The sequence below is a fragment of the Portunus trituberculatus genome, chromosome 7, assembly GCF_017591435.1.
Source record: "Portunus trituberculatus isolate SZX2019 chromosome 7, ASM1759143v1, whole genome shotgun sequence".
Lineage (NCBI taxonomy): Eukaryota > Metazoa > Arthropoda > Malacostraca > Decapoda > Portunidae > Portunus > Portunus trituberculatus.
In genome coordinates, this window is record NC_059261.1 from 3,082,170 (window position 1) to 3,100,090 (window position 17,921).

Sequence of the window (17,921 nt, forward strand, 5' to 3'; positions counted from 1 at the left end):
TAATATTATCCCAAGCTACTTCTGGCAAGGCTACGCAACCCCCTGCCAAGGCTTCGCGACCCACCGGTTGGGAACCCCTGCCTTTCAGGATCCCGAGAGTTCTTAACATCTGAAGTTCTAAGGTAAGTAAGAAGCACGCAAGTGTTTAGTAAATACCTCTTAGCATAAATACGAAGTAGTCGAGGACTTAAAAAATACATAACTGTTTAGTGAATTCCGTTCAGAGTAGTATATTGTCTTCCGTGATCCTTTGGCCCAGCCTTCCCTCAGCACTCGCCACCACCACCGCTGCTTCGCCCTACCTTACATGAAAATGAAATATATAAATATTACCTATATAGTTGTTACGAAACCCTTCTTATATAGCAGTGTGTGTGTGTGTGTGTGTGTGTGTAAGTCTCATACGAGTACACATGTGTGCGTGTGAGTATACAGGCAAAATGTGTGAGGGAGCGAGCTAGCGGTGTTGCGTTGTTCGTTGTTCAGAGTCAGACGGTGCTATCATCTGCTGCTAATGGGAGGAAAGTTGACATATACCTATCAGCAGATCACCTCCCATGAGGCCCTGGGCTCACGAATGTACCCGTGTGTGTGAGTGTGTGTGTGTGTGTGTGTGTGTGTTAATAGTGTAAGTAGCAACCGCCATTAGTAGTTTTACAATAATAATCAGTATGACTCGTTATATCCTGCAAGCCACATAGCTGTAGTGAGATATCGCCTGACAGAGGAACGTGGTGACATGGGAGGGAGGGTCGAACTGAGAGAGAGTGTGTGTGTGTGTGACTGATTGTTAAGGGTGTGTGTGCCTGGGCGCCCTAGCTCGTGCCTGCCTCCTTGCCTGTGTGTAGTGACTACATTAGGCTATTACGTTGTGACTTGTATACTGTTGTGTCATAGATGTATAGTTGTTTGATAGATGTATATTTTCCTCTGCCCGCTCCATGTGACTCTTGGCCCCATTGAGACTGAGCAGCAGCAGTTCGCCCGTCCCTTGCCTACCGCATCGCGTCCCGCTAGTGTGACGCTCCTGGCGCCTGCCCACTGAGCGAGTTGCTGGAGGACTGTGGGTTCGTTTCAGTGTGCCATACATATCCTGTGTGAGTTGATGGGTTGTGACACGGTAGGTGAAAAGGGTGACAGTGATTTATGACAGGATAAGTGAAGAATGTGAGTTTGGAGTCTGCCTCAACAATTTTTACTCATAAAATAATACATCATCTACACCATCTGGCAACACTGGCGGGCCACACAACGTCAAGGAACTTATAAGAATCTTTGCTCCATTGCAAAAAAGTTATAAGATTTAGCATAATTTATGTAAGATAGAATCCTTGCTGTATATAACTGTTACCACAGCGCGTCACGGGGCGGCAGGTGCGGCAGACAGCAGTGTTTACATGGGGCGGTGCGCGGGGCGTCCCATCCCGCGGGACTGTTGACGTTGGGAGTAACTGACCGAGTGTTTACTGTTTGGACTTGAGACAGCTGTACAGCTTACTACACCACAAATTCCTATCAAGCTTTCAAGACACTCAACCTCACCAGGACCTTCCAACACAAAACAAATCAACTTCACCGCATATAGCCTGACCACATCACCTCCGCATCCCGGACCTTTGGGGCACTAGAGGCTGTGACACAGCCTGCACGGCCCCAACAAATCTCCAAGAAGAAGAAGGAGAAGCTTACTACACAACGGTGACTATTACTACTGTTAACTCATAGAAATTCTTGTACCTGTAATGGCAAAGTAGAGAGGTAACATTAGCCCACAAATACCGTAGAAGTATAAGTTAGTCTAGTTGTAGTAATTTGTAGACTACTTGACAGTTGACAGGACTCTCTTCATCATGTAGGAAGCAAGGCACTATTATAACGTCATGACAGCTTCACACAGCAGCACACAGCAGTCCGTAGTGGTGGTGAGGAGATGGCAAGGAATAGCAACAAGTATGACAGTGTGATTGCAAGTTTGGCTTAAAGTGGTGCAATGTGGTGACGGGTGGTGACTTGTGGGAGCGATAGCTGGCGTGAGGTGACGGATGGTGACAGGAAGTGTGAGGTGATGGATGATGACTTGTGATGGTGACAGGAGGTGTGGGATGATAGTTGGTGTGACATGGTGGTGACAGCAGACGTGAAGTGACGGATGGTGACTTGTGGTGTTAACTCGAATGACAGGAGAGGTGCTGTAGTGACGATAGTAGGAGTAGTGAATAGATGCTACTATTTTCCTAATTTTTAAGAACACTAACTTAAGTAATTCATTTTCAGACTGAGAGTGTTCATAACTTTGCTGTGAATGAGAGGTGGTTATAGGAGCAACAGTATAAGCAGCAAGTAAATGTAAAGATTATTATATACTGTACTACCTTCCTAATTTTCACCTAACTTTGATTTTTTAGACTGGGGGAGTGTTCATAACTTTCCATATGGGTGAATGGTATAACAATAGTAGTAATAGTAGCTGTAATTGACATTTAACAGTTATCAATACTCTCCTAACCTTAAAAACTCTAAATTCACGTGTTTTCAGATTGAGAGAATGTTCATAACTGTTGTGGGTAAGTGGCAGTCACATCAGTAGTGGCAGTAGGTGAATTCAAGCGTAATCAAATGTATACCACCATCTTAACTTGTAGCAACTCATATAACTTTAATTTTCAGACTGGAGTGTTTGTAACATTGTCATAAGTGAGTGGCAGTCACATCAGTAGCAGCAGCAGGTGTATACTAGCATTATTAAACTTATAACTTTAATTTTCAGACTGGAGTGTTCATAATTTTACCGTGAGTGGCAGTGTTGGTAAGTGTAGCAGCGGCAGCAGTCCCCAGCAGCCCTTTCAGGATGTCCATGCCCCCATTGGCCTCGATCATCCCCTGGGAGCAGGTGTGTCGCATGCTGGAAAAGGTACATGGGGAGAAACGGCCAAAGAAAAAAGAAATGCTGCTCAAATTTATCACTCACTTCCGGGAACTTCATCACAAGAAATTACAGCATCAGCCCGATTGTGTGAGTGTGTGTGTGTGATTTTCAAGGTCTTAGCTTCACTGGTATTTTATTTTCATCTCTAATGTTGATTTTTTCCTTTTTCCTATCTTTTCCTCATGTTAACATTACTTTCCCTCTCTCAGGTATCTTTCCCTTCTCACATCCAGACACTTAACTAACCAATTTTTTCCCTTTCAAATCAACACTTTTTCTCATCATTCTTATTTCTTTTCCCTTACATCAATACTGTTTCCCTCACTAAGATAATTTCCCCCATTCATAGTTTAAATTTTTCCTTACAAATCAAAACTTTTCCCCTTCATTTATATTTGTTTTTCATTGCTTACATCAACACTCTCTTCCCTTTCATTCTTATTTCTTTACCTTTCTTTTATTTCTTATTTCTTTATCAGCATTTGTCTTCCTCACCTATGTACCTTTTCTCCCTTTCACAGCCACACACTTTCTCAGCAGACCAAATCAACTCTTTTCTCCTTCATTTCTTCTGTATTTCTTTACTCTAATACCAACACTTCTTTCCTTCACTAAAATGTTTTTTCCCTTCACAGCCAAACACTCAACTAACCAATTTTTTCCCTAACTAATTGACACTTATTCTGCTTCATTCATATTTTGTTCCTCACACAGATGACTTTTTCTCTTCATAACCAACCATTTTTCTTTCCTTCTGTTGTAATACGTTTCTTTCCCCTTCTACATCAACATTTATTTCCCTCACACATATCTTTTTCCCTCTTCTTTATCAAACACTTGCTCAACAAACAGATTTTCCTTCCATTAACATCCCATTTCTTTCCCATGAAATTTAAACCATGACTTCTTTCCCCCAATTAGACCTTCTTCCTTTCTTTACAGCCAGACACTTTCTTCCCTGTGATGCGAGTGTTGCTGCCGGGGCTGGACAGGGCAAGAGGTGCCTATGGGGTGAAGGAACGCAGGCTGGCTGACTTGTATATACGCATTCTTGGTTTGAGGAAAGATGGGAATGATGCACAGAAGCTTATAAATTTCAGGTATGTATTTAGTAGTTTTCTAAGATAGTCTAACTAAAACCTCACATATTTTTCATTTTTTCTCTCCACTTCCTCAAACCTTTTCCTCCGTATCTCCATCCACAAGTTACCTCCATCTTCCCTCCACCTACACAGACGTTCCTTTATCTTTCCTCCACCTTCCATCCAATTTTGACTATCGTACCTTCCTCCTAGCATAGTCAAAATAGTAGTTTTCTAAGATAGTTTAAGCAAAACCTGACATTTTTTCTTACTTTTGTCTCTCTGCTTACCTCTATTCTTTCCTCCATATCTCCCTCCACTTCTATTCTCAACATTTCTCCCTCCATGAAAAGTTTCCTCCATGTTTCTTCCACCTTTCCTCCAACTTTGACTATCCTACCTCACTTTTATCATAGTTAAAATAGTAATTTTCTAAGATAGTCTAACCAAAACATGACTACTATTTTTTTTTTTCTCTCTCTACTTCATCAAAATTTTTTGTATATGTGATTGTTTGGAAGTGTATATGTTGAGTTAAACTTGTGGTCTTGTATTTTTGAGTTTGTTGTGTTTGTTGTGTTGTTGTGTTGACAGTTTAGCCTGGCAGTGTTTCATTGTGTGGTTGTTCTGTCAGGAAAGTTTTGCTTCCTATAAGTCTTTCTTTTGTTCTGATTTCCTAGTGTGTTCTTTTAGTTTTGATTTGTGTGTGTGTTTGTGTATGTGTGTGTACCTTTATTGTTTTTTTGTTAATTTTTAATGTTTTTTACCCTATCATCTTTTGTAGTGTGTGTGTGTGTGTGTATTTACCTAGTTGTAGTTTTACAGGGCCTGGGCTTTATGCTCATGTGGCCCTGTCTCCATATCTACACTTATCCAATTTTTCTTTAAAGCTATGTACACTCTTTGCTGACACCAATTCCTCACTCAAACTGTTCCAAGTCTCAACACATCTTTGTGGGAAACTATATTTTTTAACATCTCTCAGACATCTTCCCTTCCTCAGTTTCTTACTATGCAATCTTGTGCTTCTAATGTCATATTCTTCTCTCAGGATTAGTTTCTCATTATCCACTTCATCCATTCCGTTAATCAATTTATAAACTTGTATCAGATCCCCTCTCTCTCTTCTCTGTTCCAGGGTTGGTAGATCCATAGCTTTTAGTCTCTGCTCATATGTCATCCCTTTAAATTCTGGAACCATTCTTGTAGCCATTTTTTGTAGTCTCTATGTGTGTGTGTGTGTGTGTGTGTGTGTGTGTGTGTCTCGTTCCATTACCAGCATCTATTCACCCAGTCATTTACTCACCAATGCACACTTATCATGAGGAATAATAACACTTAAGATTGATGAACACTAACACAAATATAACACACCCCGACAGAACTTAGATACCATTTCAAAACATAACATAGCACCCTAACACAACATAACAAACTTACACAACAATAGTACACCCCAACACAACCTTAACACACTCTAACCTAACCTATCTTAACCCAGTTCAACCCAACCCAACCTAACCTAACCAAACCATAACACATTAACCTTAACACACCTCGGCACACTTCAACACACCCACACACAACTCTAACTTAACCTAACCCAACCTAATTTAATCAACCCTAACACATCAACAGGAAACCCAAGGCAACAGCGGGGGGTGAGTCGGGAGATTTTGCTGAGGTTGCCTACTATGTGTTGAGGAGCAGGTGTCTCAGTGGGGGGAAGCTGAGCCTGCTAGAAGTCGACCAGCACCTCACCTCTATCGCCGAGAACCATGCTGCAAAGAACCATGGTGAGAGAGGGAGAGGGGAGGTACACACACACACACACACCTCGCTGCACTACTTTCTTAATTCTCTCACCCTTATTTTGTCCGCCTCTCTAATGCAAGAGTTAACAAGTACTCTCAATCATTCACCACTATTCTGTCCACCTCCCTAATGCAAGAGTTAACAAGTACTCTCAATCCTTCATCCCTTTCTCTGTTACACTCTGGAACTCCCTGCCTGCTTCTGTATTTCCACCTTCCTGTGACCTGAACTCATTGAAGAGGGACATTTCAAGACATTTATCCCATTCTTCTGGCTAACTCTCTCGGACCTGCTCGGAGACTGGCATCTCTGTGGGCCTTTTTTGTTTGTTTTTCTAGCCTTGGTCAGATATCCTGTCTTATATAAAAAGGAGAAAAGAATATGTGTGAATAGTTGCTGGAAGTAAAGTACATGAATTTATAAATGTAAGGGAAATTACACACACACACACACACACCACAGCCTCTCAGTACCTCCTTTCCACACACACAGAGGCAGTGGAGCGTTCTCTGCTGGTGATGCTCAATGGAATGTCAGCCAAGGAACAGAAGTGGCTGCTGCGTGTTCTGCTGAAGGACATGAGACTCGGGTTGGGGCAGACGGCCATCTTTGCAGCGTGGCACCCCGATGCTAAGGATTACTATGACGTCACCAATAGTCTAGAGAAGGTGTGTTTAGGGTGTTTGTGAGTGTTTGGGGGTGTTTGGATGGTGTTAAGGTGTTGTTTGTAGGTGTTTGGTGGATGTTTGTGGGTGTTTAGGGGTATTTGGAGGTGTTTGGGTGTTTTATTTTGTATGCAAGAGGGGAAGCTGTTCAAGGGCAACAAAAGATGGTGTTTGGAAGTGTGTGTATGTTTGTGGGGTGTTTACGAGTGTTTGGGTGTTGTTTTCAAGGTGTTTGCGGACGTGTGAGAGTTTGGGCATGTTTGGTGTTTAGGGGTGTTTAGGGTTGTTTAGGGTTGTTTGGGTGGTGTTTGATGGTGTTTGGATGTTGTTTAGGGGTGTTTAGTGGTGTTTGTGTGGTATTTGGGTGTTTGGGGATGTTTAGTGGTGTTGGCAGTGTTTGGGTAGGTTATGCAGTGGTAACTTTTTTTATGTTTTTGTTGTTGTAGCTGTGTTTGTTATTGTAGCTTGTTCGTATGTTTTTATTATTATTATTGTAGCTGTGTTTTTTTGGGGTATTATTGTAGGTTTGTGTCTGTGTTTTGTTGCTTTTAGAGATTTGCATGTATTTTTATCATTATCGTCAGTTTGTGTGGGGTTTTTGTTACCATTGTAGCTTAGTGTGAGTTATTATCTTTTTGCAGGTAAGAGCAGCATTATTGTCATTACTCTAACTCTGTCTATCCTTTCCACTGTCCCCAAGGTCTGCAAAACACTCCAAGACCCTTCCGTTCGTCTGCATGAGGTGGACGTGTCGCTGTTCTGCCCATTCCGCCCCATGTTAGCTCAGCGGGCAGTGCTGGAGAAGGTGGAGTCACAGATGAATCACAAGTCCTATTTTGCAGAGACGAAGTTTGATGGAGAGCGGTCCCAGATTCACAAGAAAGGCGGAGATTACAAATACTTCTCAAGGTACCAAGGGATGTGCTGTGTTTGTGGTATCAGGGTTAAAGATGCAGGGTAGGGAATGGTCTCATTGTGAAGGGGACAGAGGTGAACCAGTGTGTGCTGTGTGGCCTTGCTGTGGCATCAGTGTTAAAGGTGTAGGGTTGGGAACAGTCTCATTGTGAAGGAGCAGAGGTGAACCAGTGTGTGCTGTGGGGCCTTGCTGTGGTGTCAGGGTTGGAGGAAGTGCAGGCAGGAACAGTCTTATTGTGAAGGGGGCATAGGTGAACCAGTGTGTGCTGTGTGGCCTTGCTGTGGAAGAGCCCTGCATCTGCTGTGGTTTTGGGACTAGAGAAAGTGGTAGGAAGGAAATGATAAAAGAAAGAATTAGCTAATGAAGAAATATTTAGCAGTTTCAAAAGAGAAATAAACACTTAGAGAAAGAATTAAGTGTCAGAAGAGGGGAGGAACAATATTAGAGGAGAAAATTATTAATATCAAGAGAGAGAGAGACAGACAGACAGACAGACAGACAGACAGACAGACAAACATTAAACAGAACCAGAGAAGAGAACACCAATAAAATGACAACCATTGCAGAAACGGCTTTGATTTCACCACAAACTTTGGCGCGGACCGACACAGTGGCCTGTTCACCCCGCACCTCCACCCCCAGCTGGCCCCACATGTTAGAGACGTGATCCTGGACGGGGAGATGGTCGGCTGGAGCAGGAACCGTCGCTGCATCGTTACCAAGGGTGTGTGTGTGTGTGTGTGTGTGTTCAGCTTAATTTTTTTGTTATCTTTTTTATTTATTTTTCTTTTTTGCTTTTATTTGGTAACTGACTACTACTACTACTACTACTACTACTACTACTACTACTACTACTACTACTACTACTACTACTACTACTACTACTACTACTACTACTACTACTACTAAGATTACTACTACATATGTTGTACAAGTTCTCTCTCAGTAAGATCTAGAGAAAATCTCTCTCTCTCTCTCTCTCTCTCTCTCTCTCTCTCTCTCTCTCTCTCTCTCTCTCTCTCTCTCTCTCTCTCTCTCTCTCTCTCTCTCTCTCTCTCTCTCTCTCTCTCTCTCTCTCTCTCTCTCTCTCTCAGGTGAACTAATGGACGTGAAGCACCTGAAGGAGGAAGGTGATTGGCAGGTGTGCTTCTGTGCCTTCGACATCATCTATCTCAATGGCAAGGTGTGTGTGTGTGTATTTACCTAATTGTATTTACCTAATTGTAACATACGGGAAAAGAGCTATGCTCGTGTTGTCCCGTCTCCATATCTATTAATGTCCAGCTTTTTCTTAAAATCATGAATATTCCTTGCGTTGACCACTTCCACGTCTAAACTATTCCATGCTTCCACCCTTCTATGAGGGAAGCTATATTTTTCACATCTCTCCTATAAGTGGCCATTTTAGTTTTTTCCCATGCCCTCTCGACATTCTTCCATTCCACATACACAGATCTTCCCTATCCATTTTTCCATGCCAATCATCACTCTGTATATTGCTATCAGGTCTCCCTTTCTTTCTGTTTTCCAGGGTTGGAAGTTGCATTCTTTTCAGTCTGTCTTCATAAGTCAAATCTCTTAAGTCAGGCACCATTTTTGTTGCAGCCCTCTGTACTTTCTCTAGTTTCCTTATGTGTTTCTTTAAGTTCGAGCCCACTGTATTGTTGCATATTCAAGCCTCGGTCTTATCATTGCAGTAATTATTTTCTTCATCATTTCTTCATCTAAATATACGAACGCCACTCTTATGTTCCTCAATAAGTTCAATACTTCTCCAATTATTTTGTTTATATGTCTCTCTGGCGATAGGTCATTGGTAATTGTCACCCCAAGGTCTTTTTCTTCATGACTGGTTTTATGTCTTCATTTCCTATCTTGTACATACTCCTGATTCTTCTTTCACTCTTGCCAAACTCTATTTTCTTGCATTTTGTCGTGTTGAACTCCATTTGCCATGTACAGCTCCATTTCCATATTCTGTCCAAGTCTTCCTGGAGTAGTTCGCAATCTTTGTCACATCTCACTTTTCTTAACAATTTTGCATCGTCTGCAAATAGGCTCACATAACTGGACACCCCATCCACCATGTCATTTATGTAGACCGCGAACATTACTGGTGCCAACACTGATCCCTGTGGAACTCCACTCTCCACCAATCCCCATTCTGATGGTCTGTCCTTAATTATTGTTCTCATTTCTCTTCCTACCAAAAGTCTTCCATCCATTTTAGTAAACTGCCATGCACTCCTCCTACCATTTCAAGTTTCCAGATCAGTCTCTGGTGTGGTACCTTATCAAAGGCCTTTTTAAATCCAGATATATTCCATCAGCCCAACCATCTCTTTCCTGTATTACATCTATCACCCTCGAATAGTAACATATCAGGTTTGTCGTGCATGAACGCCCTTTTCTAAAACCAAATTGACACTCACAAAGTATGTCATTTTTCTCCAAGAAGTCTGTCCATCTATTCTTCACCACCCTCTCACACATCTTAGCTACCACACTTGTAAGTGACACTGGTCTATAGTTCAATGGGTCTCTCTTGTTACCTGATTTATAGATTGGGACAATGTTAGCTCTTTTCCAGTCTTGGGGCACTACACCTTCCCTTAATGAGGCATCAATTACTTCACAAACTTTTTCTGCCAGTTGCTCCCTGCATTCTCTTAAAATCCATCCTGATACCCCATCAGGTCCCACAGCTTTTCTCACTTCTAAACTCCCCATCATGTTCTTGATCTCCTCCACAGTTACTTGAAACTCCTTCATAATCCCTTTCTGTTCCATTACCAGTGGTTTGTCAAAAGCAGTCTCCTTTGTGAATACCTTCCGAAAGCATCCATTCATAGCCTCTGCCATTTCCTGGGATCTTCACTGCATACTCCATTTACTTCTAAACTTTCAATACTTTCTCTATTTTTGATGTTGTTGTTCACATGTCTGTAAAAAGCCTTGGTTGGTCTTTACATTTATCAATTATATCCTTTTCTTGTTTCTTTCTTTCTTCTCTTCTAATCAACACATATTCATTTCTTGCTCTTTTGTAACTTTCCCACTGCTTAATCCGTCTTTTCCTTCTCCACCTCTTCCATGCATCCTCTTTTCTTGTTCTAGCCTTTTCACATCTATCGTTAAACCAGTCCTGCTTTCCAACTTCTCTATGTTGTCTTATTGGTACAAATTTTTCTCACCTTCTTTGTATATTTTTATAAATTCCTTCCACTTTTCATTTGCTCCTTAGCACTCTTGAATTTCATCCAATTTGTCTCTTGAAAGAATTTCTTTAGGTTTCCAAAATCTGTCTTGGCATAATTCCATCTTCCCACTTTATATTCTTCATTTCTTCTAGATTTCTCTTCATCTATCACCTTGAACTCCAAAACTGCATGATCACTCTTTGCTAAAGGGCACTCCACCCTCATCTCCTCAATGACCATTGGCTCTGTACTAAAGACCAAGTCCAGTCTTGACGATGCTCCCTCTCCTCCAAACCTAGTATCTTCTTTGACCCACTGAGTTAACACATTTTCCATTGCCAGTGTCAATAGTGTATTTCCCCATGTTGTCTCTGATCCTTCCATTGACCAGTCCTCCCAACACACCTCTTTACAATTAAAATCTCCCATCATTATAGTTCGTTCACAGCCACCCAACATTTCTTCCAGACATGTTCCTGTATCACTTATCATTTCTTCATATTCCTGTACTGACCATGCATTTGTCTTAGGTGGTACGTACACCACTATGTAGTGCCTCTTTTTTCCTTCATTAGTTTCTGCTCTGATCTTTAGCACTTCTGCCTTTCCCATACCTTTTTTCACTTGATCCACCTTTATATCTTTTTTAACCAGCAACATCACTCCTCCTCCCATCTTACCTACTCTATTTCTTTTCCAAACATTATATTTCCTTCTCCAACCATCATCAGGTCTTCTCCTCTCTCAGTTTTGTTTCAGTAAGACCCACAATATCTGGGTTCTTGTCCCTCAAGTAATCGTTGAGTTCTAAAATCCCCGATATCACTCCATTTATGTTGGAATACATTACATTTCGCTCATATGTAAGTTTCTTTAGTCCTTTCTTGCTGTACTTTTCTGGGTTATGAACCACTTCCTCAGTCTCATATCCAAGATTCTCCAGAAAAACTCTTTCTTCTCCTCTTCTGTCCTCTCTTCATTTTTTTCAAAGCCTCCTTTCTCAACTCATTTAACATTTCTCTTTCCTTTTCACCGAGATCTCTTCTCAACCAAATCTTCCTTGTTGTTTCCTGCTGGGCTAGCCTCCATGACTTCTCCACCAATTCATCTACATCCTTTTGTGACTTAAGTTTGATTCTTATTGGCCTCATACCTTCTCTTGTGAACTTTCCAATTCTATGGAAGTCCTCTATTTCTTGTACTAGGTCTTTTCCTCCTCCTGCACCACATTAATGATATTATTTATCACCTTTTTATGTTTTTCTCTCTCCATTTTACTCGGTGTCTTATCCTCCTCCACACCAAATATCACCACACATCTCTTTTTGTCTACAGTTTCCTCACCAATGTCTCATTTGACTTAATAACCTTCACCACTTTCTCAGCTATCTTCTCTTCTATGATCTGTTGATCTATAATTTCAGCAAGGCCCAAAGTTTTCTCCCAGACTCTTTGATTTCCTTTTCCAGACTTGCAACTTTGTAATTTACCTCCTTTCTTTCCACTTCCTGACTTTTTTCCATTCAGCCTGCTTCTCCATCACTTTTCCTAGAGATTCTCCACATTTTTCGCAATTCACTTTAATTAGCTTAACTTCCTCTTTCAGTGCTTCATTTTCCTTCTTCATATCGGCACAGTCTTTCTTACATTGTCATAACTCGTTTCCAGGCCCCCATACTTTTCAAACAGTTTTTCAATTTTACCTTCTAACTCCAGAATTTTCTTCACATAAGCGCTCTTCTCCATTATTCCTTGAAACCCTGTGAAGTCTGATTCATCTTTCGAGTTCACGGCCGCCATGTTGCGCAGATGTAAACAAACCAGCTGATGGCTCAAACGCAGGCTACAGTTTATATTTACCTTCACTGGACATTATTTTGCTAATCAACAGTTAACATGACTATATGGAGACAGTGTGTGTGTGTGTGTGTGTGTGTGTGTGTGTGTGTGTGTGTGTGTGTGTGTGTGTGTGTGTGTGTAATTCACCTCGGTCGTCTGCTGGTCACCCAGCCAGTCTTCCCCATTATGGAGTGAGCTCAGAGTTCATAGACCAATCTTCAGGTAGGACTGAGACCACATCAACACACTCCACACACCGGGAAACCGAGGCCACAACCCCTCCAGTTACATCCCGTACCTATTTACTGCTAGGTGAACACACCCCACACATTAAGAGGCTTGCCCATTTGTGTGTGTGTGTGTGTGTGTGTGTGTGTGTGTGTGTGTGTGTGTGTGTGTGTGTATTTACCTATTTGTGTATTACAGGGCCCGAGCTAAGCTCTCTGTGTCCTGTCTCCTTGTCCATTCCTGTCATATCTCTCATCTGATTGACACACACCGCGTCAACGACATGACTGCTCAGTTTATTCCACTTATCAATGCTATGATGCGGAAAACTGTATTTTCTCACGTCATTTAGACAGATGTCCTTTATTAGCTTTTTCCATGTCCTCGGAGATGATTACTTGTGGTCACCTTTATCAACTCTCTATCCAGTATGTCAATCTTGTTCACCAATTTATACATAGTTATCATGTCTCCTCTTGTTCTTCTGTCTTCTAATGTGGTCAGCCCCAGTTTCCTCAGTCTTTCCTCATAGTCTAACTCCCTGAGTCCTGGTACCATCCTTGTTGCCAGCCTTTGTACCCTTTCTATCTGCTTCACATTTTTCTTCATATGCGGTGACCAGACACATGCTGCATATTCTAGCTGGGGTCTTATTAAGGTACATAATATCTTCATCATTCCTTCATCTAGGTAGTGGAATGCAAGACCAATATTTTGAAGCATGTTGTATGCTTTCAAAAAAATCTTGTTAATGTGTTTCTCCGGTGACAAAGTGTTTGTGTGTGTGTGTGTGTGTGTGTGTGTGTGTGTGTGTGTGTGTGTGTGTGTGTGTGTGTGTGTGTGTTTCATTGCAGTTGTTGTTGAGTGCTGATTATTTTTGTCATACAGGGTGGGGGGCGGATACTTCCCGATTTGAGAATGAAATAAAAACCTGTTCACACTTCACAATTCTTTCTTCTTTTATGCCTTTCACACAACATGGGAGATTTACTTTTACACTGTTTTAAAGACAATATCTTTTAAATGTCCACCTTCATTGTCAATACACTGATTCAGACGATTTCGGAAGCTTTGGTCTACTCTCTCCAGCATGTTGAGCGGTATATTGGATATTTCAGTTCGGATGGCGTTCTGTAGGTCTTCCAGGGTCTGTGGACGGTCGTTATAAACCAGGGATTTGAGATATCCCCACAGGAAATAATCACAGGGGCCTAAATCAGGTGAGCACACAGGCCAGTTTAAGTCTCCTCTCAGGGAAATCAGTTGGTCGGGAAAAGCTTCTCTCAGGAATCCCACTGAAATGCGTGCAGTGTGGGCACACACTGATTTAACCCCCTGTGATTATTTCCTGTGGGGATATCTCAAATCCCTGGTTTATAACGACCGTCCACAGACCCTGGAAGACCTACAGAACGCTATCCAAACTGAAATAGCCAATATACCGCTGAACATGCTGGAGAGAGTAGACCAAAGCTTCCGAAATCGTCTGAATCAGTGTATTGACAATGAAGGTGGACATTTAAAAGATATTGTCTTTAAAACAGTGTAAAAGTAAATCTCCCATGTTGTGTGAAAGGCATAAAAGAAGAATAAAGAATTGTGAAGTGTGAACAGGTTTTTATTGCATTCTCAAATCGGGAAGTATCCGTGCCCCACCCTGTATGTGGTTTGAGAGAGAGAGAGAGAGAGAGAGAGAGAGAGAGAGAGAGAGAGAGAGAGAGAGAGAGAGAGAGAGTGAGTGAGTGAATCCCCATCCTCCTCCTACTATGTTAACCACCACCACCACCACCACCACCACCAGGTCCTGACAAACCAGTCCCTGGAGGAGCGACTGGGGGTTCTGAGGTCAGTGGTCATCCCTCTAGAAGGTCGGGTCGTCATCTCTGCCACCACTAAGGTCAGGACAAGGTCAGTCACTTGCTACACACACACACACACACACACACACACACACACACACACACACACACACACACACACTTTATTTAGTTTGTTTTTAGTTTTTGTGTTTATTTATTTATTTTTTTGTCTAGCATTTTATTTGTTTTGTTTATGTCTATTTTCTTTTCTTTCTTTGTTTTATTGGTTTGTGTTTATTCTTCTGTTTTTTATCTATGTGTTTGTGTTTATCTCTTGTTTTTGTCCTTTTTTATTCTTTTTCTTTCTTTTTTACTTTGATTTCTTGTGTTTTCTTTCTTTTTTCTCTTGTTTTCATTCTTTTCTAGTTTTATCTTTTGCTTTTTATTTCTTTTCTCTCTTCTTTTGTGTTTATCCTCTTCTAGTTTCATCTCTGTTTCTTTTCCCTTTGTTCTTTTTTCTCTAGTTTTATATCTATTTTTACCTATCTGTTTCGTCTACCCATCTGTTATCTCCCTTTTTCTTCTTATTTTTTCTCTCTTTTCTCTGGTTTTGCTATATATTTTACCTGCCTCTTTGTCTACCCTCTGTTCACCACATCTTCAATTCTCTTTATTCTATCTCTATCTTTATTTCTATCTGACCTAACTGTTTTTCTCCCATTTAGCTACTTCTAAAACAACTTGCCATTTTTTGCCTTTTCAATTCTCATCCCCTTTCTCCTTGTCTCTGTAATCATCCCTCTTTGAAATCCTAACCCTTTTCACTTACCTTGAAATCCTAACTCTTTTTCAGTTATCGTCAATTTCACCTGCCAGTTTCACCTTCACATCTTGTCGCTCTTTTTCTTACCTCTAGCATCATCTGTTACCTACCTATCTTCAGTTTCACCTGTCAGTTTCACCCTGTTCTCTTGTCATCTCTCTATTTCCTACCTCTATTTCACCTGTCAGTTTCACCCTCTTTACTTTCTCTCTCTCCTTTTTCTACCTCAATAATCATCTGTTATTTTATCCTCTTCAGTCTTCACTTCCCATCCTCTTTTACTTAACTTTAATTACTTACCTATCATTAGTCTCACCTATCAGATTCACTCTCTTCTCTTTCCATCTCTCTTTTTTCCTACCTAAAAAATCATTACTTCCTATCCTCTTACTTTTCACTTCACTTCTCCTTTTCTTCCCAGTTTGTTTTCCTTTCAATTCTATTTCACCTGTTATTTTATCCCCTTTCACTTTCCATCCTCTTTTACCTCCCTTTTCACTTCCTATCTCTCCTTTTCTACCTCTAAAAATCACCAATCATTTTACCCCTTTCACTTCCCAGCTTTTTTTTTTCCTTTTACCTTTATTTCATCATGTTATTATATCCTCTTCACTCCCCCCATCCCTTTCTTCACTTCTTTCCGCAGGGAGGAGGTGGTGGCTGCCCTGAATGAAGCAATAGACAGGCGTGAGGAGGGTGTGGTGCTAAAGGACCCAGACAGTGTGTACCAGCCTGCCTCCCGAAGAGCTGGCTGGATTAAAGTGAAGCCTGAGGTAATGACACTAATGCCCATATTCTGAAATACTTCTGGTCTGTTCCTCCACTGTTTTCAAAGGGCTCTAATTAAAGTGACAGGTTTTTAAGGGTGTTTCTGTAATTCTAGTGACATGTTAGCAAGTTTTCTGCATTATCAATAGGACAAACACTCTTTTCAAAGGGCTCTAGCTGAAGTGACACAGGTTTTAAGGTGTTTCTCTAGTTTTTGTGACATGTTAACAAGTTTTCTGAATTACCAACAGGACAAATACTCTTTAAAACTTGGCTAATCCAAATACTCTTTAAAACTTGGCTAATCATCTCTGTGGTCTTTGAGAGAGGGAAGTGTTTCTGAATATGACACTAAGTACTGGTGCTTATGTATGATCTGGTGCTAATGTGTTCTGGTGGGCTGTGGTGTGTGTTTGGTTTCTGAAGGGGTTGGTTAAGGTAGGGTGTTGGAATGTAGTCTGTTGGGTTGGTTGGGTTGGGTTGGGTTAGGTTAAGTTAGGTTGGGTTTTGTATCTTTCTGTCTCTGATTTTTTCATGTCTGTCTTTGTTTATTATTAATCTTTCACTCATTCATTCACTCATCCATTTCTTTACTTCTTTACTCAATGGCATGTTCTCTATCTCTTTTACTCTCTTCCTTCTTCCTCCCTTCTCTCCCTCAAGTACCTATCAACTAACTCACTCACTCACTCACTCTATCCCTCCTTCCCTCCCTCCCTCCCTCCTTTACTCTTTTCCTCTCTCCCTGAAACACAACTTATCCCCTTCTCTCTCTCTCTCTCTCTCTCTCTCTCTCTCTCTCTCTCTCTCTCTCTCTCTCTCTCTCTCTCTCTCTCTCTCTCTCTCTCTCTCTCTCTCTCTCTCTCTCTCTCTCTCTCTCTCTCTCTCTCTCTCTCTCTCTCCCTTGCTCCCTCCTTCCTTCCTTCCTTCCTCTCTCACTTAAACGCATCTCTTCTTTCCCTCACTCACTGCTTTGCTCTCTCTCTCCCACAGTATGTCGACTCACTAGTGCCAGAGCTGGACCTGGTGATAATTGGAGGGTTCTATGGCAAGGGGACCCACCATGGTGCCCTCTCTCACTTCCTCCTGGGTGTCGCTGTGCCTGCAGAGGAACCTGGTATGTCCTGCAGCCACTGACAAGTTTTTTAAGGGTAATGGAAATGAATAAAAAGGCCCCACTCACATGCCAGTGTCCGAGCAGGTCTGAGAGAGTTAGCCACAAGAATGAGGTGTCTTGAAACTTCTTCCCTCTTCAGTGAGTTCAGGTCATAGGAAGGTGGAAATACAGAAGTAGCTAGGGAGTTCTCAGTTTGTAGACCATGTGTTGTGTTGTGGCTTAGTGGTTGTATGTGGACAGATTGGGTGGTCAGAGATGTAGTGTGAATAAATGACTTGTTTTCTCTCTCTCTCTCTCTCTCTCTCTCTCTCTCTCTCTCTCTCTCTCTCTCTCTCTCTCTCTCTCTCTCTCTCTCTCTCTCTCTCTCTCTCTTTCTCTCTCTCTCTCTCTCTCTCTCTCTCTCAAGAATGTTATATGAAATGAGTGATTCCATATCAGTGAAGGTTCTTGAAATGTGGCTCTTGCATTAGTTACAAGGCCAGGGTAGGTGGAAATACAGAAGAATGTAGAGAGTTCCTGAGGTCACTAGAAAAGGAATGAAAGATATGGTTAACTCTTACATTAAGGAAGTGGATAGAAGCTATAGGAAATACAGAAGGAGATAGGGAACACTGGTTAACTCTTGCATTAGAGTGGTGGACATAGGAAGGTAGAAACATGGAAAGATAGGAAGTTCCAGAGTTTAGCATAAAAGGAGTGAAAGATTGAGATTACTTGTTGACTCTTGCATTAGGGTGATAGAT

The 17,921-nt window shown here is 41.5% G+C and overlaps 1 protein-coding gene across 2 annotated transcripts in view; it reads left to right on the forward strand.

The window, feature by feature from the left end:
* The first annotated feature begins 1,354 nt into the window (after positions 1-1,354).
* The window catches only part of LOC123520689 (DNA ligase 4-like), a 37,063-nt gene continuing 20,496 nt past the window's right edge, over positions 1,355-17,921 (forward strand). Inside the window, exons 1-12 of one of the 2 annotated variants that reach the window (XM_045283220.1) lie at positions 1,355-1,698; positions 2,275-2,340; positions 2,768-3,013; positions 3,869-4,026; positions 5,647-5,804; positions 6,316-6,491; positions 7,189-7,397; positions 7,971-8,128; positions 8,499-8,587; positions 14,473-14,579; positions 15,940-16,066; positions 17,055-17,178. In XM_045283220.1, the coding sequence (XP_045139155.1) occupies positions 2,849-3,013; positions 3,869-4,026; positions 5,647-5,804; positions 6,316-6,491; positions 7,189-7,397; positions 7,971-8,128; positions 8,499-8,587; positions 14,473-14,579; positions 15,940-16,066; positions 17,055-17,178 (1,471 nt within the window). In that variant the 5' untranslated portion in view covers positions 1,355-1,698; positions 2,275-2,340; positions 2,768-2,848. The remainder of the gene's footprint in view (positions 1,699-2,274; positions 2,341-2,767; positions 3,014-3,868; positions 4,027-5,646; positions 5,805-6,315; positions 6,492-7,188; positions 7,398-7,970; positions 8,129-8,498; positions 8,588-14,472; positions 14,580-15,939; positions 16,067-17,054; positions 17,179-17,921) is intronic. The other variant, XM_045283210.1, reaches the window with a different exon arrangement.